This window comes from Saimiri boliviensis, chromosome 13, assembly GCF_048565385.1.
Source record: "Saimiri boliviensis isolate mSaiBol1 chromosome 13, mSaiBol1.pri, whole genome shotgun sequence".
NCBI classification, from domain to species: Eukaryota; Metazoa; Chordata; class Mammalia; order Primates; family Cebidae; genus Saimiri; species Saimiri boliviensis.
The window spans coordinates 46,365,516-46,382,379 of record NC_133461.1 but is presented as its reverse complement, the minus strand read 5'-3'; the positions used below and the strand labels follow the sequence as shown (position 1 = coordinate 46,382,379).

The 16,864-nt window shown below is 37.9% G+C and overlaps 1 protein-coding gene and 1 non-coding gene across 2 annotated transcripts in view; one reads left to right on the top strand and one right to left on the bottom strand.

Moving 5' to 3' along the window:
• DSG2 (desmoglein 2) overlaps positions 1-16,864 on the top strand; it is a 49,230-nt gene that overhangs the window by 20,463 nt on the left and 11,903 nt on the right. Inside the window, exons 3-11 of the mRNA XM_039463746.2 lie at positions 904-1,038; positions 1,884-2,045; positions 2,188-2,332; positions 3,468-3,634; positions 6,305-6,442; positions 6,556-6,741; positions 11,015-11,280; positions 15,152-15,294; positions 15,800-16,027. Coding sequence (XP_039319680.2) covers positions 904-1,038; positions 1,884-2,045; positions 2,188-2,332; positions 3,468-3,634; positions 6,305-6,442; positions 6,556-6,741; positions 11,015-11,280; positions 15,152-15,294; positions 15,800-16,027 — 1,570 coding nt within the window. The remainder of the gene's footprint in view (positions 1-903; positions 1,039-1,883; positions 2,046-2,187; positions 2,333-3,467; positions 3,635-6,304; positions 6,443-6,555; positions 6,742-11,014; positions 11,281-15,151; positions 15,295-15,799; positions 16,028-16,864) is intronic.
• Positions 5,016-5,122, bottom strand: LOC120361788 (U6 spliceosomal RNA). Its single transcript, XR_005577903.1, has one exon. It is a non-coding gene; the product is annotated as a U6 spliceosomal RNA (small nuclear RNA).

The window sequence follows — 16,864 nt, the reverse complement described above, 5'->3', positions numbered from 1 at the left end:
CCTATAAAACCCAACTGAAAATTTACAAAACAGTTTTTTCTACCTAAGGTTCTGAAAATGAAATGGGAAATTTAATTCTTCACTCAATCCTGAAAACAACAAATTTATTAAATGGCAGTTTCCCTAGTTTTAGTCAAATTTATATCAATAGATTACTAAGATTTAGTCTTTAAAAAATTTAGTAATTTATTTTTAAATCACAAACCACCACAGAAAAATGAGACTTTATTTTCAGTTAATAAGAAAAAACGTTTTTGACATGATCGGTTTTTTTTTTACTTTGCCAATTGGTAAAGCTACCAAATGATTCTTTAAACTTTTCAAACTCTCACTCTGGGAAATCATTTCTTACAGTTAAAAACAAAATTCTACTGGCTAGGAACAGTGACTCAGACTTGTAATCCCAACACTTTGGGAGACTGAGGCAGGTAGATTGGTTGAGGCTTGAGTCTAAGTTCGAGACCAGCCTAGGCAACATGCTGAAACCCTGTCTCTACTAAAAATACAAAAATTAGCCAGGTGTGGTGGTGCACACCTGTGATACCAGCTTCTTGAGAGGCTTAGGCAGGAGGATGGCTTAAGCTGTGGAAGTCAAGGCTATCATGAGCCAAGATCGTGCCACTGCGCTCTAGCCTAGGTAACAAAGCGAGACCCTGTCTCAAAATAAAAAATAAAAATTAAAAAAACCCTACTGCTTTACCCACTTGGAGACAATCTCTTGGGAGCCTATGCAGTTTGCTGGAATACATATATATTTCATTTTAGAAAATGAACCCTCATAGGAAATATAAAGCATACCTTAAAATTTGTACTATTTAAAAGTTTAACATGTTATAAGACACCATACTACTGTTCTAAGTTTATGACACATAATACATTGTTGGCAATATTCTATTGTTGTAGGTCTTAAACACAAGAAATGGAAATAATCTGCTTCCTAAACATCCTCATTTAGTGCGACAAAAGCGTGCCTGGATCACCGCCCCCGTGGCTCTTCGGGAGGGAGAGGACCTGTCCAAAAAGAATCCAATTGCCAAGGTACCTCCTAAAGAGGAGCATGAAATACATACATATGACAAAAATGTGGTACGAGAGGACTTTTATGTCTGCTTTAAGGAAAATTACATAATGTGCTTTCTGAATTTTTAAATATTCAGGATACATCTGAAAATTAGCAGAGCTTACTTTTCAGCATAAAGCATCAACTTTAAGATTCTCTTTCCCATTCTGGAAGATGCAAAATCTTGCATTGACAAAAATATAGATAACTTTGAGTTTTGATTTAACCAAGAGTAAAGGGATCTGGCACTGGTAACATGGAGTGTTCAGTGTTCAAAAGACGTCATAAAATGTCATTTTCAAGATGAACTGGTGTCTCTACGAGGTAGGGTGACCATCTTCGTTTGCCTGAGACAGTCATGCTTTATGCCTGTTGTCCTGGCTTATGATATCTATGTTTTCACTCTCAAAGGGTCGAATTTATTGATAAATTATGTGAAAATGTTGCTACTCTGTATTTCAATGACATGTACAAACATGAACCCTTCATTTTTTTTTTACCCCTAAAGCTTTCCTTTATAAATTCTACCCATTTTGGTAAGTGATGCTATAATTCTACAATTTTTCAAGCCAAAAATGTAGCACATTCTATCAGTGCGATTCCAGAAATGTATTTTAAATCTTCTCTTCAACTCCACTGCCATTCCCCTAGCCCAAGTCATGGCATCTCTGGCCTGTATTACCAAAGAACTTCAGAAGGAAATTGTCCATAAAAATATTTACCTGTAAATTACAGAGAATCACTTATCAGGCTTTTGGCTAAGATCAAATCTAGTAAATTACGGAGAGTTCAACCTGAAACATTCCTGTTATTTTTCTGTTAGATACACTCTGATCTTGCAGAAGAAGGAGGACTAAAAATTACCTACAAATACACCGGAAAAGGGATTACAGAGCCACCTTTTGGTATATTTGTCTTTAATAAAGACACTGGAGAGCTGAATGTTACCAGCATTCTTGATCGAGAAGAAACACCATTTTTTCTGGTAAGAAGAATAATTTTACATTTATTAGTTTGTAGCTTTTCTTTTGTAATAAGTAGCATATGCTTTATTTTTTTCATAGTATGGTAATTCCATTTTCTTAGCTTGAATCTAATCTTATTTATTATTTGTGTCATAATTTCAGCTAACAGGTTACGCTTTAAATGAAAGAGGAGTCAATATAGAGAAACCCTTAGAGCTACGCATTAAGGTTCTTGATGTCAATGACAACGAACCAGTGTTCACACAGGATGTCTTCTTTGGGTCTGTTGAAGAGTTAAGTGTGGCAAGTAAGTGGGTTTTTTTTTTTTTTTAAATGAATAAATACCTAAGATTACTTTATTCCCACTGTAAATAAACACTAAATTTCATATCTTAGTGAAAGTTGAGTATTACCTACAGAACAAATTGTAAGAAACCTTTCACTCTAGGTTCAGAACTGCTTTCCTTATAAGTTTAGTGGACTTTACATGCCATCGTTTTTATCCTCAGTACAGATATGGTATATTAATATGACAGATAAGGTCTCTGTAGCAACTACTCAACTCTGCTCTCTGCAGGAAAGCCCCATAGACAATATGTAAACAAAAGAGCCTAGCTGTGTTCCAATAAAAGTTTATTTACAAAGACAGGTGGCTGGTGAGCTTTGGCCCTACAGTTTTGGCTATAGTTTGCTGACCTGTAACTTATGTTATTTTTACTCTAAGGTTTATTGACAACATTGTTCACACAGTGCTCTTCATGAGGACTCGAATGAGAGATTTCTTTTTGATTCTGATATCAAAACTAGTTGGCCGGGTGCAGTGGCTCATATCTGTAATCCCAGCACTTTGGGAGGTCAGGAGTTCAAGACCATCCTGACCAATATGGTGAAACCCCATCTCTACTAAAAATACAGAAATTAGCCGGATGGGGTGGCAGGTGCCTGTAATCCCAGCTACTCAGGAGGCTGAGGCAGGAGAATCTCTAGAACCCGGGAGGCAGAGGTTGCCGTAAGCTGAGATCGCACCATTGCAGTCCAGCCTGGGTAACAGAGCAAGACTCCGCCTCAAAAAAAGAAAAAAAAAAAAGAATAGTTATGCTTCTGATTTGTTTGTGTCTTAATAAATATCAGGAGCATGTACCTGCTCATGTTACTTTCTTTGTATTGGCTACTACTACTATTATAAACAAATCTGTCATCTTACATAGGAATTTTTCAGGACTCCACTCTCAACCTTGCCTTCATCCTGTTTTTCCTGCTGTTATATTCCATTCATGCTTATGTCCTCATCAGTTGAATGTTATATTGTGGTCATCTGTATGTGATTTTTAATAAGCACCCGAAATCTTTTTTGGAACAAGGTAAAATTATAAATAAAATAACAACAGGTAAGTGTGCTTAAAGTTGAGTTTCATCTTGGACATCTTTATTTCTAATGCCAGATACACTTGTGATGAAAATCAACGCAACAGATGCAGATGAGCCCAATACCCTGAATTCTAAAATTTCCTATAGAATTGTATCTGTGGAGCCTGCTTATCCTCCAGTGTTCCACCTAAATAAAGATACAGGAGAGATTTATACGACCAGTGTTACCTTGGACAGAGAGGTAAATTAATATTTTATGTTGCTCATCTTTAAACACCCTTTCTTTTCCAGTTTCTCCTCTCTTTTTCTTTTCCAGTTTTCTTATTTTGTTCTGTATTCCTTGTCCATAGGATAACTCTTGCAATTACTCTCTTTTAGGGATGTGCTGTCCAATATGGGCCATTAGCCATATGTGACTATTGCACGCTTAAAACGTGACTGGCCCAAATTGTAATGTGCCACATGCATATTGAGTTTGTAATATATGCACCAGATTTGAAAAACTTAGTATTAAAAAAAAATGCAAAATATGACTTTAATTTTTTTGTGATCATTGCATGTTAAAATAATGTTTGGATATCATGGATTAAATAAAATATACTTGTTTAAAATTGTTATCACATTTCTTTTTAAAATGTGGCTACTAGAAGATTTAAAATTACATAAAGACAGCACCATGCTAGGACCTATCCTATCAGGATACTGTTTACTAAACATTCCTAAAACATTTCTCAGTTTGCAGTTCTCTAGTGAAACATCAGGAGTCTCTCCACTGCTAGTACACAGGAGGCGGTGAGGGAAAGGGTGACAACAGGAATCCTAGTTAGAGAATAAAAGTATTTGTAATGGAGAGAATTAACCTAAATCCCAAATTGAAGGAAAATTTGAGTAGGTTTTCTAGGAAGGGCATTTTTTGAACATTTCACTTTATTATTTCTAACTCAAAGGGAATTTTTTTTTTTTTTTTTTTTTTTTTTTTTTTTTTTGAGACGGAGTCTCACTCTGTTGCCCAGGCTGGAATGCAGTGGCATGATCTTGGCTCACTGCAACCTCCACCTCCTGGGGTTCAAAAAATTCTCTACCTCAGCCTCCCAAGTATCTGAGATTACAAGGCGCATGCCACCACGCCTAGCTAATTTTTGTATTTTTCATAGAGACGGGGTTTCACCATCATGGCCAGGCTGGTCTTGAACTCCTGACCTCATGATCCACCCTCCTTAGCCTCCCAAAGTGCTGAGATTACAGGTGTGAGCCACTGTGCCCAGCTTCAAAAGGAAATTTTTAAATAAAAAGGGGTTATAGAAGATTTTTTCAATGCTATATGCATAAAGGTTTTAACAGCGTAAAAGAGTAAAATGGTATTGATCCTAAAGTACACTCTTTGTCACCAAATAGAAATCATCCATGTGCATTATGTTCAGTATTTCTTAGAAAAATGATTTAATTCTGCCCAAATTGGAAGGATTGTGCGCAACATGCTTAATGGGATGTTTATAAAATTAAAGAATATGATTACACCTAAAATTCTACTCTACACCTTTTCACATAGAATTAGAATGGAAAGGTGCTACTTTGCATCAGTAGTGTGATATTTAACAAACTGTTCTTGCTTTTTTTAAAAAAAAAATATGGAATGCTTCACGAATTTGTGTGTCATCCTTGCGCCGGGGCCATGCTAATCTTCTCTGTATCGTTCCCATTTTAGTATATGTGCTACCGAAGCGAGCACCAAACTGCTGTTTCTAAAGGACAGAAACTTCCGCCAATAATAATGGCTGTTAACTTACTGGTTATTTACCCTCTGCCAGGTGCTGTTCTGAGCCTTTTGATGGATTAACCCATTTAATCCACATAGAAACCCTATGAAGCAGATTCACTTGATACCCTATCTTACTCAGAAAGAACCCGAAGGTCAAAGGGATTAAGTGCATGCCCAACACAGCCAGTAAGTGATGAGGCCAGAATTGGAACCCAGGTGGCTGACTCCAGGGTCCCGGTGTCCTGTGCACTGAATGGTTCTGCCCTACACAGGACCCAAGGCACTGACACTACCTGCCCTCCTCAAGCTCCAGCCACGCTGAACAGAACCATAGTAAGGGGACCTCATGAAAGAGAAGAAGTGACGTCTGAGAAGCTGTTCTCTAGGACACATACTATACGAACCAAGTCTTGGCCAGGCACAGTGGCTCACACCTGTGATCCCAGCACTTTGGGAGACCCAGGCAGGAGGATCACGAGGTCAGGAGTGTGAGTCCAGCCTGACCAACATGGGAAACCCCATCTCTACAAAAAATACAAAAATTAGCTGGGCGTGATGGTGCCCATCTAATGGGACGTATAATCCCTGCTACTCAGGAGGCTGAGGCATGAGAATTGCTTGAACTCAGTAGGCAGAGGTTGCAGTGAGCTGAGATCGAGCCACTGTGCTCCAGCCTGGGCAGCAGAGCCAGACTCTGTCTCAAAATAAATAAATAAATAAATAGAATCAAATCTCTGGGGAATTCTGGACAAAGTTCATTCCATTTTGCCTTCACTAGCTAAGTTTATTTAGGAGCAGATTTTCCTAGCTGAGGATGAAGTGTAGGACAGAAAGACCCAATTCCGACAGTTCCCCCTCACTTTCGGCAGAGAATAAACTACATTTTGAACAGTGGCTCCTTTGTGCAGACTATCTCCTCGTAATATCACCAATGACATATTTAAGAATTTGACTGTCTACAGCTCCTGAGACTTTTCTGTTCTTCTACAAAAGTTCTGACTGCAAGTAAATAGTATCTTCACACAAATAATAACAGATCCCAATTTGTAAATAAAATACACTGCGGTCCATGATAAACTGGACTAAAACCAGAAAGCCAGATTTGAGAGTGACTGTTTTTATCCTAGCTGGACATTTTTCATTGCTCTACAGGAACACAGCAGCTACACCTTGACAGTAGAAGCAAGAGATGGCAACGGACAAGTCACAGACAAACCTGTGAAACAAGCTCAAGTTCAGATTCGTATTTTGGATGTCAATGACAATATACCTGTAGTGGAAAATAAGATGGTAACTATTATTCTTACAGTAACTATACCTATTCATATTTTAGTCCTAACTAAAAATATTTCACTTATATTTTTATTTCATTGAAATAAAAATCATGTGTTCATGTTTTGCAGCTTGAAGGGATGGTTGAAGAAAATCAAGTCAATGTAGAAGTTATACGCATAAAAGTGTTTGATGCAGATGAAATAGGTTCTGACAATTGGTTAGCAAATTTTACATTTGCATCAGGAAATGAAGGAGGTTATTTCCACATAGAAACAGATGCTCAAACTAATGAAGGAATTGTGACCCTTATTAAGGTAAGTACTAAGTATTCAAAACTGGCATGGGCCAAGTTGGTGCTGGAGAGGAATCTAATATATATTGAGCCCTGAACACTTAGAAGTGCTTTACATGCTCAATTAACTAGCACTACAATTGTTTGAGAAAGGGGCCTTCCCTATTTGCCCAAGTTCTGCAGTTAGGAAGTGGTCACACTGTGGTTCAAATTCAGATAAGGGGACTCTAATCCTAGCCAGACAGCATGGTACTAGCATCATTACTGCTCAGCACATTTCCAGACTTTCTTGGAGCTCATGCCTGGTAATCACACTCTCATATTACGGCCTCTTGCCTCTATCGAGTGTCCCCTCAGTTACTACCTCTTATTTTATCTACTTAACAGTAAAGCCAGGCCCTTACTTTGAGAAGCCAAGGCAGGCAGATCGCTTGAGTCCAGGAGTTCAAGACCAGCCTGAGCAGCATGGAAAATCCCCACTTCTACCAAAAAAAAAAAAAAAAAAAAAATACAAAAATTAGCTGGGTATGGTGGCACATGCCTGTAGTCCCAGCTAAACTCAGGAGGCTTATTAAGTGGGAAGATAGCTTGACCCCAGGAGGTGAAGGCTGCAGTGAGCCATGATCACACCACTGCACTCCAGCCTGGGCAACAGAGTGAGACCCTGTCTCAAAACAACAACAAAAAAAAACCAAAGACTGAAACAAAACCAGTAAATCCAGACCTCACTAATAACATCTAAAAGTAAAAGCTATGATAACTTGATAGTTAAGTATGCCTAAGAATCACCTCATAATATACAGTATGCCAAAAATGCAGGTTCCTAGTCTCATCTTCAAAAAGTTTCACTGGGCAGGTCTCAGGAACTTGTCTTTTTAACAAAAATCCACTTGTGATTCTAATATAAGCAGTATGAGGCTTATATTTAGAAGTATACTAAGTTCTTGTGCTTAATTAAATCAGTGAAGGAAAAATTGAACTAAATAGGGATATTAAGCAGTTATATCATACACATTTGGAGCTCGTAACTCTCACGGAACTTTTTAAACAAAAATTACAGGACGGATTTGTATGTAACAAAATTGGTAAGGAGTAATATCAATGTATTTTAAGTGTCTTATGTTAGAATTGCCTTAGGAGGTTTTAAAATAAAATGCAAAGCTATAGCTTTCAAAATGCTATTTCATTAAATTACACACAGGCAAAAATTGATTCCAGAAGTTTCAAAATTCTTAAAAAACATGATATATAGCAGACTGGGCAAAACTGGCAGTGGAAAGAGGAATAATGTAGATATAAATGTACAACAGAATACAGAAGAATTAACTTGAAGTTTTATGATAAGAATTATGAGCACCATTTATTGAGAGCTAGCATATGCATTTCAGCTACCTTTTTCAAAGCAGAGGAAAATTGAATATCGTTACTTCATGTTTAAAGGGAAGACGTCTTGTGATTATTGAAGAAGTGGATCATGCCATTTGAGACAAAATCAGTTTATCTGCTTGTGTAGAGATATAATTTTTAGTCATCAGTTACAGGTACAGCCATGCCAGATACCCGAGATAGGAAAGCCAATTAATTGCACACGTAAGGAGAAACAGTCAGATATTGATGAATGACAGAGGCGCTAGCATAGAATTGTCGTGTGCCACATAAGAACAGTCAGTGATAGACTACATACACACCGATGGCCCCGTAAAATTATAATGGAGCTGAAAAATACACAGAGTAAGGTTGTAAAGAAAGAAAATATTTTTGTATAGCTGTGCAGTGTGTTTGTGTTTTAAGCTAAGAATCATTACAAAAGAGTCAAAAAGTTTAAAAATATTAAAAAGTTATGTAAGGAAATTACGGTAAGCTAAGGCAAATTTATCATTAGGGAAAGAAATTTTTTTTTAATGCAGTATAGCCTTGGTGCAGTATTACAAAGTCTGCAGTAGTGTACAGTAATGTGCTGGGCCTTCGTATCCATTCACCACTCACTCACTCAGAGTAACTTTTAGTCTTGCAGGCACAAATTGTGGTGAGGGCCTACACAGCTGTACCATGTTTTAAATCTTTACTACCATACTTTTACTATACCTGTTCTAAGTTTAAACATGTTTAAATATCCAAATACTTACTATTGTGTTATAATTACCTACAGTATTCAGGACAGAAAGGTGTGATACAGGTTTGTGGCATGGGAGCAATGGGCTCTCCCATATAGTGTAGGTATGTAGTCGGCTTTACCATCGAGGTATGTGTAAGTTCACTGTGTGATGTTTGCACCTCAACAAAATTGCCTGACAATGCATTTCTCATTTCTCAAATCATTCAGCGATGCATGACTGTATTTTTAGTGTACCATGATAGCACAAAAAAAGGTGATATAGTTACTTGTATCAAGAGGGATGTGGATTAAAAAAATAGTAAAATGAGTATTACGATGAAAGCAACCAAGTGAAAAAATTACAAAGTCACTGTCTCAATTACGTAATGAATTGCTTCCAAATTATAAGGGCAGTAATCAGATTCCACTGAAAGGAATTTAGATGAAAAAGATATACAAGTAGCAAATACCCACATGAAAAGGTGCCCAACATCATTAGTCATAAGGGAAAATCAAATTAAAACTATAAGAGATACCACTATACCTTCTAGAATGGCAGAAATCGATGTCTTAGTCTGTTTGGGCTGCTATAACAAAATGCCATAATGTGGGTAGATTATTAGCAACAGAAATTTATTTCTCACAGTTCTAGAGGCTGGAAAGCCCAAGATCAAAGCAGATTGAGTATCTGGGCAGGTCCCACTTTCTGGCTCACACACACAGCGCCTTTTTGTATCGTCATGTAGTGGAACATCCAACAAGCTCCACCAGGCGTCTTTAAAAGAGCATCGATCTCAAGGTCTCCCAAAATCCCCACGCTTAATATCATCACTTTGAGAATCAGGATTTCAGCATATGAATTTTAGGGGAACACAGACATTCAGACAATAGCAATCAAAAAGATTGACAACACCATTGTTTTTCTATATATCGGCAAAAATGGAAACTGGATTGCTGGTGCAATTGTAAAATGATACAGACAGTTTGGCACTTTCTTTTAAAAGTTACACAGGAGTAGTTATCCTGTGATCCAGTGATTCGATTCCTAGGTTTCCACCCAAGAGAAATAAAAACATGTCTATACAAAGACGTGTCTGCAAATGTTCATAGCATTATTCATAATAATAATAATAATAAACCTAAAAGCAGTCCAAATGTCCATCAGCTGGTTGAGTAGATAAATAGAATGTGGTCTATTCACCTGATGGAATACTAATGAGCAATAAAAAGGAATGAAGTATTGATACAAGTTACGACATGGATGAACCTCAAAAACATTATGCTATGGGCAAGGCGTGGTGGTTCACACCTGTAATCCCAGCACTTTGGGAGGCCAAGGTGAGTAGATCAGCTGACCTCAGGAGTTTGAGACCAGCGTGGGCAACATGGTGAAACCCTGTGTCTACTAAAAATACAAAAATTAGCCAGGTAGGGTAGTAGTTGCCTGTAATTCTAGCTGCTTGGGAGGCTGAAACAGGAGAATTGCTTGAACCTGGGAGGCGGAGGTTGCTGTGAGCCAACATCAGTCACATCACTGCATCCCAGCCTGGGAGACAGAGCGAGACTCTGTCAAAAAAAAAAAAAACACCATTTTGTTCATTATGCTATGTATAAGCAACCAGACACAAAATACTACATATTGTATGATTCCATTTACTTGAAATTTTTAGAAAAGGCAGAACAATGGGGATAGAAAGCAGATTGGGATTGTTTGGAGTGGGGACTGACTACAGACACACATAAAGGAACGTTTGGGGGTGATGGGAGTGTTCTAAAACTGGACCATAGTGATGATTGTATTATTTGTAGGGATGGGAACTCCCTGTGTTGCCCAGGCTGGTCTCAAACTTCTGGGCTTGAGTGATCCACCTGCCTTGGCTTCCCAAAGTGCTGGGATTACAGGCATGAATCACCACGCCTGAACAAAATACATCTATTTTTGCAATGATTTCAACATTTAGAAAAATAAATTGGTAATACTTCCTAAACATCCTTAGCATTTGTGAATATCCAGATTGACAGAATTTTTATTTGCTTGGTGTCAATATAAAAGTTGGAATATTCAGTGCTGCTTTATTTCTCATGTGTTGAATTATTGTATGTAACATTAAAACCACACGTGTGTGTGTGTGTGTGTGTGTGTGTGTCTTCGTCTTCTGTTTTCTCTTTGAAAAGAATTCCCTTTGGTTTTCCCTTTTAGGAAGTAGATTATGAAGAAATCAAGAATCTTGACTTCAGTATTATTGTCACTAATAAAGCAGCTTTTCACAAGTCAATTAGGAGTAAATACAAGCCTACATCCATTCCCATCAAGGTCAAAGTGAAAAATGTGAAAGAAGGCATTCATTTTAAAAGCGACGTCATCACAATTTACGTTAGTGAGAGCATGGAAAGGTCAAGCAAAGGCCAAATAATTGGAAAATTTCAAGCTTTTGATGAGGACACTGGACTACAAGCCAGTGCAAGGTAAGAGAGAGACACATGTATTTCTTTCTTTTAAATTATTTTCAGTGCCTATTTTCAAAAATCATAATGAAATATGAATAATTCATTCCTTCAAATCCAGCATTATAGTTCCCCCAAAGGTCTATAAATTAAATTTTCCAAAGATGTGTCTATACCTGAGAGATGAGGGGGAATTTTCACCAGAATCCACTTTCCTCAACCACCTGTGTGTGAGGGGGAAGCTGCCTCACTCACCTCTGAAACAGTCCTGGCTAGAGACAGCTGAAAGGCAACAACGGAAAAGTTCAAGAAAAAACTTTTTAAAATCTGTCTTATTTTCTAAAAGATTATTAGTGGAGGATAAGAACATAGCAGTTAACATCCACAAGATTTACTTGACACAAGTTACATAGTGTGTTTTAATATAGGGAAGCCAGCTTTACTTATGCATAAATCTTGAGGATGAATCTTCGTTTAAACCTACGTATTTCAGAGGTTAATGAGCTTTTTACACTGTTTATGTTTGTCTTCATCATAGTGACCTTTACTCAGAATACATTTACTGAGAACCTACAAGATACTTGCTGTATTGTAAGAGACTGCTTGTGTCCACTCTGTAGTGGCACCTTACTGTGTGATACTTTTAAATTTTCAAAGTAAATTTACATCTTAGATCTCAGTGCCGTGCTGTGGAAAGACCGTTCTCCACAGAGCTGACATTTATGGAACTCTAATTACTGTTACCGCAGTTGAATTTAAAGAGTCCCCACCTGATATCCCAGACACAACTTTGGTGACCTCCTGCTCAGTGCCAGAGCTGCCTGGTTGCTTGAGTGTCCTTACACACCTGTGTCCCTGTCTTAGTCCATTTGAGCTGCCGTAGCAAAAATACATTAGACTGAGTCATTTATAAACAACAGATTTGTTACTCACAGTTCTGAAGGCTGGGAAGTCCATTAAGGCACCAGCCAATAGATTTGGTGTCTGCTGAGTCTTGCTGTCTGCCTCCAAGATGGTACCATCTTGCTGCATCCTCACATGGTCAAAGGAGCAAGAAAACTCATTGGAGTCTCTTTGTGGTTTTTTGGTTTTTTAAATTATACTTTAAGTTCTGGGGTACATGTGAAGAACATGCAGGTTTGTTACATAGGTATATACATGCCATAGTGGTTTGCTGCACCCTTCAGCCCATCATCTGCATTAGATATTTCTCCCAATGCTCTCTTCCCTAGCCCTCCAGCTCCCTACAGGCCCCAGTGTTTGATGTTCCCCTCCCTGTGTCCGTGTGTTCTCGTTGTTCAGCTCCCACTTGTGAGTGAGAACATACAGTGTTTGCTTTTCTGTTTTTGTGTTAGTTTACTGAGAATTATGTTTTCCAGCTTCATCCGTGTCCCTGCAAAAGACATGCACTCATCCTTTTTTACAGCTGCATAGTATCCCACAATGTATATGCACCACATCTTCTTTATCCAGTCTATCATTGATGGGCATTTGCATTGGTTCCCAGTCTTCGCTGTTGCGAACAGTGCCACAATAAACATACGTGTACATGTGTCTTTATAGTAGAATGATTTATAATCCTTTGGGTATATACCTAGTAATGGGATTGCTGGGTCAAATGGTATTTCTAGTCCTAGATCCTTGTGGAATTGCCATACTATCTCCCACAATGGTTGAACTAATTCACACTACCACCAGCAATGTAAAAGCATTCCTATTTCTCCACATCCTCTCCAGCATCTGTTGTCTCCTGACTTTTTAATGATCACCATTCTAACTGGCATGAGATGGTATCTCAATGTGGTTTTGATTTGCATTTCTCTAATGACCAGTGATAAAGAGCTTTTTTTCATGTTTGTTGGCTGCGTAGATGTCTTCTTTTGAGAAGTATCTGTTCATATCCTTCACCCACTTTTTGATGGAGTGCCTTTTTTAAGAGCACTAATTCTATTCATGAGGGTGTAACCCTCATGACTTAATCGCTTACCAAAGGTCCCTCTTAATATTATCATATTGCGTGTTAGGGTTACAAACATTAAAACGGTAGCAGTCCCTGTGTGCCAGTGCTTCATGAAACATTGTATTTAAGTGCATTGCCAAGTGTAGCAAGAATGAAAATGTGGAAGAAACTCTTCAATGACCCTTTTCCTTTAAGTGAATCTCCTTTCAATTCAATTCCTTAAATAATTTTTTTTCCCCCAAAACAATGTTAACAAACAGCTTCCACTGTGTTTTCTGTGGTGCCTTGGTGACATTCTTTGGCCTTCCCTGCTTCTCTTGAGTTATGTGGTCTAGTTTTAATTTTCTCAGCCCTGTATCTCACAAGACTATATGCCCTAACTGAATTCCCAAAATTGAGGATGAATTTTCTATATGATCATTTCTCACTGCTGTCCTCAGAGAAGCTTATATGTTCAAACTAATTATATACCAATAATATGTGGCCACCTACTGAAGCTTCTGTTTCACCAAATTATTTACTTTTGGCTGCTGTTTTTTTTCCAGGAGCTGTGAATATATCAAAAGGTTGTGTGTTCTGCCTGGAAGAATAATGAACCATGGCTCTTTTATTTCTTAGTGTTTTATTGTATTCTTTAGCACACAATTACAGAATTTTAGAAAGAAAAGATCTTAAAGACCAGTTCGAACCCGTTATTTTAGAGATAAGGAATAGACGCACAGCCAAGTTAAATGATTTTCCAAATGTTCACCCAACTAATTAGTGGCTGTTATTTTGAAACATTAATAAGCGGCTGGGCATGGTAGGCTCATGCCTGGAATCTCAGCACTCAAGAATCCAAGGCAGAAGGATCACTTGAGGCCAGGAGTTCGAGACCAACCTGGACAATACAACAAGACCTTGTGTCTCTACAAAAATATATATGTATATATATTTTTTAATTAGCCAGGCATGGTGGCACATGCTTGTAGTCCCCCCTACTGGGGAGGCTGAGGCAGGGGAATTGCTTAAGCTGAGGAACTCAAGGTTCTGGTGAGTTGCAATCACACCACTGCCCTCCAGCCTCCTTGTCGTAATTTACTGTTTTATTGATTATTCATGTGTATCACCTGTTTATTGATATTTTACATAGCATGTAAGCAGCTATGCTACTTGAATGATGTTTAGTTTTGTTTTGGGGGGTTTTGTTTGCTTTTTTGGACGGAGTCTTGCTCTGTCACCCAGGCTGGAATGCAGTGGAGCAATCTCAGCTCACTGCAACCTCACCTTCCAGGTTCAAGCAATTCTCCTGCTTCAGCCTCCCAAGTAGCCATGATTACAGGTGCCTACCACCATGCCCAGATAATTTTTGTATTTTTAGTAGAGATGGAGTTTCATCATGTTGGTCAGGCTGGTCTTGAACTCCTGACCTCAGGTGATCCACCCGCCTCAGCCTCCCAAAGTGCTGGGATTACAGGTGTGAGCCACCATGCCCAGCCCGCTGCGATCATTTATTTTTAAAGTCGATGTTTGTAAATGTTGCTAACACCCCCAATAAACAATAGAACATAAGACTGCTCTTCTCCACCAGTCCTAATTGTGTGACTAAGTTATTCCCCAAAAGTTTAACCCAAATTTAAGGGAAACTGAATTGAAGGCCATAGGACAGACTGCAGAGCAACTTAAAAACTTGGGTTAGTGGGCCCAGGAGAATCACCCTTAGTTTTATGTCTTGCATGTGTTACAAGAATAAGGAAGGTCCAATTTAAGTGTGGCATGCAGGAAAAAGAGGGGCTTTTAGGATGGTTTTATGAAATTAAAAATATTCAAAACAAATGTCTGTAATAAGAACATATTTAATGAGAAGAAAAGTAAGCCTGAAAGAGCTATAGATGTTAGAGATTGCCAATTCATGCAGAATTCAAAATTAATTTTACGTTTGTTTTATGACAGATATGTAAAATTGGAAGATAGAGATAATTGGATTTCTCTGGATTCTGTAACATCTGAAATTAAACTTGCAAAAATTCCTGATTTTGAATCTAGATATGTCCAAAATGGCACATACACTATAAAGATTTTGGCTATATCAGAAGGTAAGTTATTAAATAGACGTTTTTCTTGGTTATATATATTTAGATTTTTATTTTCCAACATCAGAAACCTTTGTTTTCATCGTGTACAAAAATCTAGTCTCAGCCAAGCAAGCACAGTGGCTTGTATCTGTAATGCCAGCTACTCAGGCATCTGAGGTGGTAGGATCTCTTGAGCCCAGGAGTTTGAGACCAGCCTGGGCAACATAGCAAGATACCATCTTTGATTAGAAAAAGGAGGGGTAGGTAAAATTTAAAAATAGATGTTTAAAAAATTTTTTTAATAAGATGAAAAAAGCACCTAATTTCTCCAGTAGATAAACCTGACATTTCTACTTGGTAAGTCGATTGGAAGATATGACTTGGGCCAAGTTTGAAACGTATCTAGGATAGAAAATGTCCTAAGTGGTTAGTACCTTCTCCACTCGAAATTGGTAAGGGAATTCAAACTATGTCTGTTGTCAGCAATAGGAACAGAATGTACATATTTTTCTCTCTTATTTTTAAGATGATCTTAGAAAAACCGTCACTGGCACCATCCGTATCGCCGTTGAAGACACCAACGACAACTGTCCCACACTGACAGAACCCGTGCAGACAGTGTGTAATGACGCACAGTATGTGAACGTCACTGCAGAGGACCTGGATGGATACCCAAACAGTGGCCCTTTCCGGTTCTCTGTCATTGACAAACCACCTGGAATGGCAGAAAAATGGAAAATAGTACGCCAAGAAAGTAAGCTAAATCACTGGACTACCCTGAAATCCAAATATTAAGCATGCTAGATATCTGAAATATTTGTAAGTTGTATGTCTTCTCATAAATTATGTTTCCAGTATAGTTTTTTAAAGGAGTTTTGAAATGAGGTCCTGAATCTACAGGCATATAGTATCTTTTATATGCTTATGGAGAGAAGAAAAATAATGTAAAATGTCTTAAAGGTAACTGGTATTCTCTAAATAGCTCTTGAAGTAGTTTTGTCTGGTGAGGTGAGGAGTACCAAGCCTTTCTCAGTACCACAATTGTAGTAGGTACCTTCTAAAACTATTGAAGTATAGTAACAGTAATTCCATTTAAAGCACCATTTATTGAACACTTGCTATATGCCAGGCAAATCTGCTAGCTCATCCTATATATTACCATATTTAATCCTTACTTCTAATATTATTCCCTGATTGAAGCTGAGGATACCTTGATTTAACTGGAGGTAAGTAAAGCTCAAAGCTAGAACATGATAGAAAGAAACAACATGACAACGGGATTATCTGATTCCCCTGACTTCTCCATGCCAGTAGGCATGTCCGTATGTCCATATCCGGGACATCTAGACACTTGGACCATATGATGTGTTGATATGAGTTTTCAGATGTCCTTCAGGGTGGTTTTAAATGCAGAAAAGTCTATCCAAAAAACGATTTTGTTTTAACCAATTAGGGTTCATTTCAGAAAAATTTCAAAGACAATGATTAGGTTTTTTTTTTTTAATCTACCGCTTTATTTTGCCGTCTAGCAAATGTTTGAAATCATTTTAAGAGGCTTTGAATAATGGTTAGTCCAATTAACAAATTAAAC